The sequence below is a fragment of the Anoplolepis gracilipes genome, chromosome 2 (assembly GCF_047496725.1).
Source record: "Anoplolepis gracilipes chromosome 2, ASM4749672v1, whole genome shotgun sequence".
NCBI lineage: Eukaryota > Metazoa > Arthropoda > Insecta > Hymenoptera > Formicidae > Anoplolepis > Anoplolepis gracilipes.
In genome coordinates, this window is record NC_132971.1 from 10,831,775 (window position 1) to 10,845,889 (window position 14,115).

At 32.6% G+C, this 14,115-nt stretch overlaps 1 protein-coding gene and 1 long non-coding RNA gene across 4 annotated transcripts in view; one reads left to right on the forward strand and one right to left on the reverse strand.

The window, feature by feature from the left end:
- Phlpp (PH domain leucine-rich repeat protein phosphatase) overlaps positions 1-14,115 on the forward strand; it is a 102,049-nt gene that overhangs the window by 74,262 nt on the left and 13,672 nt on the right. For all 3 annotated transcript variants that reach the window (XM_072911562.1, XM_072911560.1, XM_072911561.1), the window contains 2 exons: positions 9,264-9,421; positions 10,325-10,471. In XM_072911562.1, coding sequence (XP_072767663.1) covers positions 9,264-9,421; positions 10,325-10,471 — 305 coding nt within the window. The remainder of the gene's footprint in view (positions 1-9,263; positions 9,422-10,324; positions 10,472-14,115) is intronic.
- LOC140676480 (uncharacterized) overlaps positions 1-14,115 on the reverse strand; it is a 59,074-nt gene that overhangs the window by 21,979 nt on the left and 22,980 nt on the right. The window lies entirely within an intron of this gene.

The following is a 14,115-nucleotide window of genomic DNA, read 5'->3' on the forward strand; positions in this document are numbered from 1 at the left end:
GATCAGAAGTGAACTGCGGAATTTCGCCTTAATGAACGTGCTCGTTCGAACAGCCGAGATTGGATCGACACGCTCGGCCCACCGTGAAATGCAAAACCGAGGCGTTCCACGGCACGGTTGGGAAAAAAAAATCGTGCCCATCGTCGCGAAATAGTTGGGGAAAAAGGATACAAATACCGTGTTTCGCGGATCCTGCGGAAAATAGCTTTTCGATGGAAAGTCACCGCGAGAAAATCTGCGAGATGGAAAAAATATCGGGGGGAGGGGGGAGGAGGAGGGGGGGGAAAAACTTTGTTCACCAGCGATTAGAAGGACGTTGATAAAGTCGGCCAATTTCTACGGTATACCCAACTTCTTCGCTGCACGAGCTCTGGAAGTTTAATTGAAGTTTATTTACCGCGCGATTTTCCTTCGCCACGTCAGCAAACTTCCCGCGAGAACGTTTCGCATTTTTTTGGATTTGAAAAATGCGAATCCCTTCGCGCCGTTTCTCCTTTCATCACAAAATATGTCGAAATTTTAACGCGCTGTCAGACAATTATATTTTCAAGATTATTATTGATTATTCGTTCCTTTACAAGGATACGTGACAAACAGCATGTGCTGCAATAATAGGGTAAAGTAGCCTATTACGAGAGGGATTCCTCACTAGGATCTCATATTTGAGACCTTTAATTATTTTACAAACGCAATCACTTTTCTTTAGAAATGTTACTATTTCATCTTGATAATTGATAACCGTAAAATCGTATGTACATAACAGCAGCGTAGCACACGTGTACGGACGAGTGTATGACGATTTTATAAACGCTAAGGGAAGTTATTGGATGTGCTACTTAAAAGAGATGTAAACAACATAATTGAATAGCAATAGCTTGATATTCATTTTTCATTATGTTATTAACGTCAAACGCAACAATTATATCTTGGTGTTTGATCATTACTTTGAATTCTTGCACGCGCAACTTTATCATATATATATGATTTATATAGTTTCTAATATGAGATACATCTTATATTAGAACTTTTCTCCCACAAGTAAGATAATGAATTATCAAAAATGTAAATTTCTACTTTTTCTATTTTTTTTGTTGGTTTTCTATTTTGAAATATTTAAAACGTTAATTATAATACCATTTTGTCTGCTCTTGGGATGATAAATTTTTATTTAAATCTCTAAGATATATTATTCTAATTTTATAGACGCATGATATATAAAATATTTGAAAGATATATAATTTTTTTATGCCAAAAATAAGACTTATTTTTTGTTGTTTTTTAAAATATTAAAAACGTTAATATTGCAATATATTTTTGTGCGCTCTTTGTTAGAAAGATAAATTTTTATTTGAATCTCCTAGATATATGTTATTTTAATTTTATACATTTTTATAGATACACACAAAATATTAAAAAATATCTTATAATTTTTTTTTTGATACCAAAAAGTAAAGCTTTTATTTTCTGTTCTGTAGTTCTGTATCATTTAACTAATAATAGAAAGTACCTGTGATGTTACATTTATGTAATAAAAAATAATGAAACAGTTTTTAATTGAAAGTGTGTTTTCCTGCATTTAATTTTGTAATATAAAATCGTCTCATATTAGAAAACCTTACTATCTATATATTAGGATACCTTTTTCAAAACAAACAAATTCTTCAAGCTTAAGAAAAATCATTAGAGCAAATAAAATACACATTTGAGCTATTAATGCTTTTTAGTGGTAAAACTTGAATGTACTAGTGTTATAAAACCACATAAAGTTTTTGAGTTAAAAGTTACAATTAAAGAAAATATAAGCTTTTAAAAAAAAAGTATCTCATAATTGGCACCTTTACCCTATGTCAACAACTTAATGAAATTGCGTTAAATTAAACTTGCTGTTTGCAATGTCAAAAATGTTTCCGATCTGGGAAAACCGTACGGACGATGTGTATCTTGAGTTATGTACGATACATTCCAGCTGTTACACAATTTAAATATACATACATATTTTCTATTCAGGTAAAAAGAACAAAATATAGTAAAGTCTCAAAGGATAGCGGAGCACATTCCAGTCGATATCTCATTGCGAGAAAATAAATGCTGACGAGAAGGCAGTACGAAAAGTATCTGAGGGAGAGATAGAAGAGAGAAGAAACGCGCACCGTTACGTGTGCATTCCAACGGTACGCGAAATTGATCATCAAATTGGCCATTAGAGAAGTCTTCTGGCCGCGTCGCAATGCGTTTCCGTAATTGAGAAGGAAGGAAGGACTCGACCGTGTCGCCAATTACTTTTATTTCGACTGCCATCGCGGTAGAACGTAATTACGTTTGATAATACTCGAGAAAATAGGTGAATTACATTCTTAGATCCTTGTCGATATTTAAATTTTTAAATCCTTCTGAATTTTGATTTTTTGAATTATCATTAAAGAATCTTTTCCATCGTTGTGAATATATTTTATAATTCTTAAATCCTTAGCAAACTCTGAGCTTTTTTTAGCATACATGTTTGATAGTAAAAAAATTAAATATAATAATAATTTATATTATATTAATTATATAAATTAATATTGTTATAAATAATATTATTAATATTATTATTATTATTATTTATATTATATTTTATTTTATATGATTTTATATATAATATTTCAATTTTTCTTCAATTTTTTGAATTATCGTTAGGGAATCTTTTCCATCGTTGTGAATATATTTTATAATTCTTAAATCCTTAGCAAACTCTGAGCTTTTTTTAGCATACATGTATTGATAGTAAAAAATTAAATATAATAATAATAATTTATATTATATTAATTACATAAATTAATATTGTTATAAATAATATTATTAATATTATTATTATTATTATTTATATTATATTTTATTTTATATGATTTTATATATAATAATTTAATATATTTAAATTTCCACTCGAGTATATGCCAAGAAAATTCAATTTACTCTTTATGTTCAATCTTCGCTTTTTTTCCTTTCTGAATTTTTTTATATTCAAAATTCACAACGAGATCCTACATCTTTCTCTCGAATCGTGCTATCTCCAGAAGCAGAGAAGATAGATATATCTGTATGTGTCCGTCACAAGTAGAGTAAAGTCGGAGAAGTCGAGGATTCTCGTTCAAATGTGCGTGTACCTATTTGTGTGTGTGTGTGTGTGTAGCTTCCAACGGTTAAACGTCAATGTCGGAGCAAGCAGCACGTGTCGTTCTTTCGTACAACGTCTCGAAGCTAAGACCTAAAGCGTCTAGCAGACGCAAAAATAGCGCGATCTAGGCACCTGAGCGTGCTCTCTTCCGCTTTTTATGTGGCGCAGGACACGCGACAAAACTCTCCGTACAACTCCTCAGTGACGTGCCGGCGGTAGTCGCGAATAATGCTCCGTATCTGACGGGCAAAAACGGAGATTACGCATGAACCAGTGTTTTTGGATCGAAAAAAATTCCGCTCGCGACATGTAAAACATATGTATGTATCTCGGACACTCGGTGCATTGGAACGTTACCACGCGGTCTGGTTTTGATAAGAAGAAATTATCGCCGGAAAATTAAGACGCCAAAGAGCGGCGTTCATTCCGGATGCTACGGCGGTATTCCGTAAAGTTTTCATTAAGCTCGACGAGTACGTACTTTCGCAAATTTTCAGTCCGTCAAAGGATTCACAGAGTAACGTAATCATGAAGCTGTTTAATACTTAGAAGATTAAATTTAGTCTTGCAGTTATAACTTGCAAGAACAATTTTTAGAAATTTTCAATATTACAAAAACTATATATGTATATGTAAATGATTCTTGAAAAGATATTTTGAGAAAGTACTGAGAAATTACTTCAAATTTATTCAAAAATGAGATGATTTATTCCATTCTCATCATAGATAAAGTAGTTAATACCGTTACATCAAAAAGGCAAACAAGCTATTGAAAGCATTGTTTGAATGTCGCGTTTCTCTCTCTCGATGTGTAATCCTAGGGAAATTAATTGAAATAGATCGGTTATGATCAGAAATTTTTAATAATCCGCGTGGAAACCACTGATACGCGGTTGTCCAATAATCGATTAAGCGAGATTAATCTGACTTTGTGTATAGATATATTATTAAACAAACCGCCTCGCAATGCATTAATCTAAAAAAAAAACATTGCGAGTGAAAATTTGTGAGGGTATCACGAAACATTTCTCTGCCGTTACACGATAATTATAAATTTGAAAAGTGATAAAATTTTTTTTACTAAATCGTATAAAATAATAACGTGTATTAACAATTTTTATAACACGCGATAACTACGTCGATTTATGTTTTATAAAAAGTATTTCATAAAAAATATAATATTTCATAAAAAAATATTCTAGTGTGGATATTTATATATATATAAAGAATTATTTATTAATTTTTTAAAGGATTAACTTAGAAAACAAACTTATATTTTTGTAAATTATAGATATCAAATAATAATTTTGTAAATAATAGGTATCATTTTTGTAATAAAAAATTTTTTAAATAGAAATGTAATATTAAAAAAATGTTAAAAAGTCGGCATAATACTTTATAAAAAATCTTTTATATATATATATATATATATATATATGTATATATATAAAAGATTTTTTTATAAAGTATTATACCGACTTTTTAACATTTTTTTAATATTACATTTCTATTTAAAAAATTTTTTATTACAAAAATGATACCAATTATTTACAAAATTATTATTTGATATCTATTATTTGCAAAAATATAAGTTCGTTTTCTAAGTTAATCCTTTAAAAAATTAATAAATATTTCTTTACTTAATTTACATATATAACAGGATCGATATTGTTTATCAAACTATGATTTTGTAATTGTAAACTATATTATGATGTGACGATCCTATATTATTGATTAGTATTAACGCGCCTCACTTTAAAGAAGTAGCAACAATTTTAATCAGCTACTTTTTGTCTTTAAATCTCCTTCTATGTTTTCTGTAATTACCACGATCGTTCTCTCTACACATTGGGCAGACTAGTTTAACGGTTTTACATAATTCTCACAATAAATTTATTCCGCGCGTGCCGAACGGTACACCATATTAAAACGAATTTGCGCGTCCAATTTAGTAACAGTACTCGCTAATTACATTTCATAATAATCTTTGCACGCGCGTCAAGCCGTATCTATTTTATAATTTTATAATTTTATAGTTATTTACACCCTCGATTACTGCCCTTGATGAACATGAAAATGATATAGATATTTATCCCCGTTACAAGAGCGTCAAGATAACATTAAGATTATCAGATCTTGGGATCCACGTTCTCTGATGAAAAAACAGGTAGTTTTAAAATGTGAAAAAAAAAAAATAAAAAGTTTTAAAATGTTAAATAAGTGATTCTCGTTGGGAGGAGGCCGAGAATATGGAACACATTCTCTCGCGCGGCGGATTATCGCGGATTTTCGCTTGACATCAGTACTGTGGACCAGCCGCGAACTTTTCCGACATCACCGGGAAAGTTACTTTCCTCGTTAGCCACCATCGACGAGCGCGGACGATCGAGGAGATGCGGAGAGAGCTTCTTCCTTCCTTCCTCTCCATCTTCGCTCTTCATCGTCCCTTCGTTACCTCCTCTACCTCTACGTCTCTTCACGGTGAGCTAAGCGCGTCCGTTACCTGAGAACGTCGTTTCGTCTCGTTTCCTTCTCGTTTTCACGCCATCGCCAGGTCGGCTGGCCGATACCAGCGTGATTTCGTTATTCATCTCCCTTTTCGTTCTTCTTATCATTCGTCGCCGGTTCTACTCCGCAAGAAGGAGTCTGACAAGTTTCCGAAACGAATAAAAATCTCGAGGACGATCAAGCAAATTCGAGTCGCGATCGGAAAGTAGTATCAAGTCGAGTTCCGATGGATTATCATCGGAAATTGATGAAATTGGTATGTAAAAGTAGAATTTAAATTTTAACCACGGGAATGTAACGCTTGAATTTAGTGATGGGCGATTTTTTAAAGAGAATCAATTTTTTAATCGATCTTGAATCGAAGTAACTGAAATCGTTTTACTAAAAAAATCAAACCATTTCCTAAAAATCGATCTAAAAAATCAAAACTACATAACAAAAACTAAAAAGTCATAATTTTGTAAAATGGATTATATTTGCAAAACTATAGTAAATTATGTTTTACTTTAAAATAATTTGACTTATAAAATTATTTGACATTAATTTCGAAGACACTCAAAAATATTTATAAAAAAAGAAAAAAATATTTTAAAACATTTTTTTTAATATATTCAATTTAAAAAAATCGATTTTTTAGGAGAAAGATCGATTTTCTGAAAATCGTATCGAGATCGCCCATCACTAGCTCGAATAAATTTCATTATTCCGTCATTTCTTCAGGCTATGAATGCCTTAAAGGTAATTGGCTCGGAAATTATGAAAATAATGCATATGACTAAATATTGTATAAATATTAAATATGTAGTTTTCCTTCGATCTGATGCGTCGCACGGCCGGAAATTAACGGACCGTCATCACGCGACGATCGTGCTCGCTCGCGTGATGACAACTCGAGACTTTCCGCGATATGACGCGATATCTTGCTCGCTTTTCCATCGTATAATCCTATTTTCCCCTTCATCAACGGTGGCACTTTCCCTAATGGCGTTCCAAAGAAAAGGCTCGCGATTACCACGGCAAACTGCATTATCATCAAAGAAGGATTTGTCATTTTCCATGAATCTTTAGCTGTCAAATTTCAAAGATTTGTCAAATTAAGGATAACAACTGTTAACTCTAGCTTTTCACACTGGTATTATCCCAACTAAATAAATGTAAAATTCATGCTTTTTTTAATGTAATTTTTTCTTCATAAGCAAATATTTTACAAACTACTCTCTTTTATATTTTTCTATGCAAAGACGTATTTCTCGATGTCTGGCGTTTCGATTGAAAAAAATATGTTAAAAACAGTTTATTTTTTTCTTTTATTATTAACAAAATGTTCGATATGGTGTAGTTTGTAATGTGGGAAGCCATAAAAATTTGACAGTATGAAAAGTTAGGATTAAATTAATTAATAGATCTTTGAGAATATAGGATGACCCAAAGTCATAACTTACTTAAAAAAGAGAGAGCAATTTTTCCTGAAAAAATACAGAATCTAACAACAACAGTGTAAAGCATAAGATAACATTTTCCGCTGAAATATTTTATTTTCACTCAAGATAAAAATGGCATAAGAATTTTATTTGAAAAAAAAGATGTTGAAATAAAAATGCCAAAATGGAAACATTGAAATATCTTTTGCACATTTTCATTTTCCGTGATGAAAGTTGATGAGGAAAGTGGAGGAAACTTTATTAATTACAACATTTTTCTATATCCATAAATATAAATTAAAACACTTTTATTAAGATCATCGTCGGTGCGATGAAATAATGAGCCTATTCGCATTTTCATTTTTCGTTATAGTTTGATTTGATGCGCGATGCGCGTTCTGCTTTCTAGCGATACTTCCGCAGCAGATTTTTTCCGTCGTATTGTTTTAGGGAGCTTGGCACGCGCGATCGCGGACGAATCTAACGCCGATAAGAAAGCTCTGACTGACGTCTTCATTGTTCGGTTGAAAGTTCGCGGTGCGGACAATGAGGCTATTCGTAGCCGACGCAACGAGCAGAACAATACTTGTCGGCACAAATATTGCTCGTGCACCGATGTTACTTTACGCCGGTTTCTTACAATGAAGTTCAACGAGGCTGAATGTATTATGAATCTTTGACTCGACCGACGATAAAACACAGTCCAACTTGCAGTTCTCGAAAGATATAGCGTGTAAGGAATAAAACTGCATTATTATACTGGCACGTGTCCAAAATAAACAGACGCGAAATAATTAATTCGATGCGACTTAATTATTTTTGAATGTAAATTTTATTGAATTTTATCACTCGTTTAAATTTAAATTCTGCAAAGGATATATATATGTAAATAATTTAATCGTGTTCTCTCTCAGTGTTTTTAATTTTCACTGGATTTTATTAATAAATAAATAAATAAATAATTAATTTAGAATTTATCGGTTTCAAATTTGTTGTAGAATTCTGGCCAAAGAAAACAGTTACGTGGCATTATATAACATTCTGTATAGAGGCATAATTTATATTACCGTATATAAATTTATATTACCGTATACAAAAGCTTACACAATATACGTATGTTATATAAATGTGTTTTACGTAAATCTTTTTATTTTATTATACTCTATACATCACTCTACACTTTAAATTTACAAGCGGTTCGCATTTAACTCGTATCCATTCCGATAATTGCGCCACATTGATTGGCCATTTTGTAATTCCAAATATACAAGCGATCGAAAGAGAACAAATCGAGAACAACGTGACAAAATTATAACGTTAAAATTTATTTAAACGTTTGTTTCGGTGAGTGTAGACCCTTCACGTTTGATTAATCATCGGGCCGTGCGCAATATTGTTGAATTATCGATTCGGTATTAAGCGAGATCCTTCTCGTTTCTACGCTAACGAACGGATTGATTTAAGCGTAACTATTGCTCTGTAATGTACAAAGAATTACGAGAAAACGTAACGGTTATTTATATCGAAATCAGCATTAATTAAAATAATGCGATTGAAAGGATCGAAAATTTGACGAGAGAAATACAACGATATGAAATTAAATGTGCAAGAAACAAAAGTGAACATTTTTATAAGCATACTTTTAAATGAAACTAAAATTATGCGGTTTATTTCGCGAATGACAATTGCATTAAAATGTACCAAACATTTTTTTGTTAAAAAATTAATTTTACGTCTAATGAGAAAACGTGCGTGTTCGCGTAAGAATAGACGACTGTGCAGAAGATGTTGCGTATCAGGAATTTGATTGCTTGATTATGGATTATGACAAGGACGACACCATAGACACGGACTCCTTGGAGTTCGAGGTAAATGGCATGCCTCGATTCATACGACCATTGCAGTTATAATTTAACTAATGATAATATATGAGCATAATCATACCTCTCTATTTATGACAGATAAATGCTTTATTTGAAATAATAAGATTATGCAACGTAATGTAATAATTATATACATTTTAATATACTATTAACACATAGTATTTTTCCCCCCTTAAATTAGTATTAAAGTTAAATTATTTGCTCGATGATTTATTGTATATAATAAAAACCAGAAAATGTCTATTATTTTTTTAAATCACTCTACTTAAGACACCGTATTTTTTTATACTTTTACAGGCTACGCAGTTGTCGCTATGTCCGAAACGATTAGACTTGAGCAAGGGGGGCCTGTCAAGAGTTCCTGAAAGCGCGATTGCTTTTCCAGCAATAGAAGAGCTCGCATTGGGATGGAATCAGTTCAGTAATGTCGACAACAATCTGAAGCTTCTACACAGGTATACACGCGTTCTTCATATCTACATTCTCGATTAGGGTAAACTCGAGTAAGATGGCCATAGTTGTTTAAAATGCAAAAAACATACTTTTATTTTTGTTATTTTAAAATAACGTTTGACATATTATCTTCGCCGAAGCTTAAATTACGTAATATTATCGAAATTAAAAGGAAAATATTTAATAGAAATTTTATATTATCAAAATAGTACAACATAAGCATTGGCCATCTTACCCAACTTTTAAGGAAAAGATGGCCATAATATTTATTAAAAAAATAGTGAAAACAAAAATAAAAATTATAGGTCATATAACAATTTACATATCTTTATAATATGTCTAACGTCGATTACGATTGCTTAACTGTCATTTATTCGACGTTATAACAGTTTTTAGTGGACAAATGAAAAACTTTGCAGGTAGTAAAAAATAAAAATATGATATAAGATTCACAATATCGTTATTTCGAACAATGTATGCACATAAATTACTGTAAATATCGATTAGCTTTGATAATGACGCACTATGTAGCGATTATTGAAAAAATTACAGCCTATGGTCATCTTTTCCGTATGGCCATCATACCCTAGTTTATCCTATATTTATGTACCTGATTTTTTATATATATTAATTAACACAAAATCGCGTTTGATTCCTTTTGGATTTAGTTGCTTTCTAAAATTAAATCCATTGTTGGGAAATACGCCCCGAGATCATTAGAGCGGATAGATTAATCCTTCTCTGATAAGAGTAAGGAAAATCGCGAACGCACGTCCGATAACGAAACAAAATGCGGCGAGAAACTACGTAGAAACTTTAATTGGTGCTTAATTCATACGTAACTCTCTCTCTCTTTCTCTCTCTCTCTCTCTCTCTCACTCTCTTTCTGTATTCCCGCACCATAGGTTTCCCAAACTTCGTGCAGTCCATCTGGAGTGCAACGATCTCCGCGGAATCCCGAGGGAGCTTCTGGAGTTGCCGACGTTGACCTATCTTAATCTCTCGGACAACAAGATCGAGATAATTCCAGCTGACATCTGCCAACTGATCAAGTACGTACATACATAATTCCTCATGTGCTTACGTGTATCTATTTATTCATGCTGCTCATTTATTTAAATCAAACAAATCATTGATTTTGTCTTAAATTGAAGAGATCTTTTTATTTGTTTATTTTTTGTTATTAGAAAAGATTGAACTTTATTAGATACGTAAAAGTTATCCAAAATCTATATATGTATAATATTACTTGTTTCTCACTTGAGTGACTGTTGATTAAAAATTTACTTCGTTTTTCATTCTGGAGTGCATATAAAAAAAAAATAAAATATACTTGTAACAAAATTGAATCTTAAAAAAATTTTACTTTTGTTTTATATTTTATTTATCTCTCAATTTGTGTAATATTAATATTACTATAATATTACGTCATACTCGACGCCTCGATAACACGTTTTATTTTATTGCGCGTTGCATTTAAAATTAATTGATGTTAAACACTGATATATTGCATATTTACATTTACGAAATTTATTTTATCAGTCGGTTGTTGTCGATTCGTACATATTGTATTAATGTGCCCATAGCTAAATTTTCCCTCCACGTTGCCTGATTTATGCGCGTCAATCTAGGAGCACAATTAATTACCAACACATTAATCACACGCTATTGTCGATCAACTCTGATAACGGGCTCCTGTGGAAAATCAGTGCTCGCGATAATGATCGAGTAACACTGTTAATTCTACGGTTTCCTGAAAACATGTGATAACTATCGATTATTAAAATAAATGCGAAAGACTCATGTAAAAGAAAATATTATATATAACAAATAAAACAATTATTTCAATCCTTTCGTACAGCTGAAAAAAATTCAGATAAATTAAAATGAATAAAAAGTCTTCTTGATTATCAATCTGATAAATATTCTTTGGTATAATTTCTAGTTTTTTAATCTTGGAAAGAGAAAAATGTAATAATTTTTAAATTTTAAAATAAAAAAAACTGATAACATCCACCAGTTATCAAATTACATTAATTTTTTCTACAAAAACAATTATAAACGTATTGCTCTTTCACGATTTATTAAATAAATATTTAATCATCAAATACAAAATATAATACAAGTAACAAAAAAAACAAAATTACGTAATACGATTGAATATTTTATTTCATCGTGTTATACAATTTAATCTTGCAAATGTATCTTTACTCGTCGTTTATTCTATATTTTGAGCTATCTTGCATCGTTGAACTATTTATCCAAAGTACATAACGAGAGAAAGAAAGAGAAAGAAAGAGAGAGAGAGAGAGAGAGATATTACAACAAGACATGATATTCAATGTGACAATGCAAAAGCTCCCTCGATCTCATGTAAAAAGAGGACCGCACAATCGAGACGGAGATTACGTAAAGTTTCTCGAAAACCGCTTTCCACGGCCGGAAATGAAGATCCCGGCACTCCGGGAGAAGGAGGGGAAGGAAGGAATTACGGGGTGTGAACACGACGACGATGACGACGCTGCACGCGTGTACGTCTACACACGCAAGATACAAGTGCCTCTTCATACACCGTTCACCATCGGTGAATCTAAAGGCGAATCTACAGATCTTGACAATCGTCGAAGACAAGCAACATCTCCTTTCTCTCTCTCTCTCTCTCTCTCTCTCTCTCTCTCTCTCTCTCTCTCTCTCTCTCTCTCTCTCTCTCTCTCTCTCTCTCTCTCTCTCTCTCTCTCTCTCTCTCTCTCTCTCTCTCTCTCTCTCTCTCTTCCAAGATAATTACATGTAGGGTAAACTCGGATAAGATGGCCATAGTTTTTTAAAATGCAAAAAACATACTTTTATTTTTGTTATTTTAAAATAGTGTTTGGCATATTATCTTCACTGAAGCTTAAATTACGTAATATTATTGAAATTAAAAGGAAAATATTTAATAGAATTTTTATATTATCAAAGTAGTACGACATAAGCATTTGGCCATCTTACCCAACTTTTAAAAAAAAGATGACCATAGGGGATGGAAAGATGGCCATAATATTTATAAAAAAATAGTGAAAACGAAAATAAAAATTATAGGTCGTATAACAATTTACATATCTTTATAATATGTCCAATGTCGATTACGATAGTTTAACTGTCATTTATTCGACGTTATAACAGTTTTCAGTGGACAAATAAAAACTTTGCAGGTAGTCAAAAATAAAAATATGATATAAGATTCACAATATCGTTAGTTCGAATAATGTATGCACATAAACTATTGTAAATATCAATTATCTTTAATAATGATTAAAAAAACGCGCTATGTAGCGATTATTGAAAAAATTATAGCCTATGGCCATCTTTTCCGTATGGTTATCATACCCTAGTTTACCCTACAAATAAGTCTTCGTTCAACTGAATCATCAAAGACAAAATAATTAACGTGAGCTAATAAAGTCTAAAGTATTGATCTATTTATTGCCTGAATTACAACCTCAAATTATTGTTACATATATACAAAACTTGAGCCTTCTCAATGTCTCAAAATGGATCTTTACGTGCTCCAGAAAATGCTGTCAATTACAAAATAAATTCTAACGACTCAGTGTGTATGATCTTGAATTATGCGAGTCTTTTGCGAGATCTCATTGTCTGGGGATTAAATCACTCGCCGAAGAATCTGAATAGGATTTCGCCGCTTCTTAACTTATGCGTGGCGATTTCCACCTGAGTCGTTTCGCGCCAGTGCATCGGCGTACGAGGCGACTCCTGCTGTTGCTCAACCCCGTTCTACCACACAGGAAGAGTCGGCACTTTAAAGCAATTTTACACGATTCACTTTCAACGATCACGCAAAATCGAACGAAGCGTTCGAAGAACGAAGGAAAACCGCAAGAGATCATTTGAATTGAAGATTATACACAACGATAATTACGGAGATGAAGGAGAGAGCTTTTGTCGTTCCAGGTATACCTCTCAGTTGACCCAGATACCTAGTAAGAACAAAAGATCCGCAAAGACAAAGGATCTTAAGAAGCAAGGATCTTAAAGAAACTTAAATCTTTATATGTTCCTGGTATAATTAAATTTGCATTTTTTTTTAATTCACGTTAATAATATAATTAATTTTCTCGCGCGAAGATCCGTTATTTCCGCGATAGTAATGATATTCTCGGTTATATCCGATTATCTGATCAACTAAAATGTCCAAAATAATTCCTCTGTTAACATCTGCAATGTACGAATATTTCTAAAATTATCCCGAGCCCCGGGGATAATGTTCAGACGAAACATTTTGACAGAAACGTCCTACATCAGCCATTATTCCACGAGCTGCATAACTTGTTACACGTTATTCATCCGAGGTTTAAGGTATTACATGTAACAAGGATTTCGCGCCGACTGCCATCGCTGTTAGTGCATGTTCGCATTGAGCCAGGGCGTATTATCGCTCGGTCCTGCTTCGTACGTACACCGACAGAGAACATTTCTGTTCTGTTACATCAGAGTGGTCAGCCAACCCATCCTCGCGCGTTCGCGCGGCCCCCCTCTCCCGTTTTTCTTTCCTCGCTGCTTGAAAATTCTCGAGAGAAGAATAAGTTTGCCTTTCAACCGACCTCTTTAGTCCTCGAAAGAACGGTCGCGAGCGTGCATCTTATACGGTCGCAGAAACCCTTCCACCGGAAATCCCGCAGTCGCGAACGGTTACGGA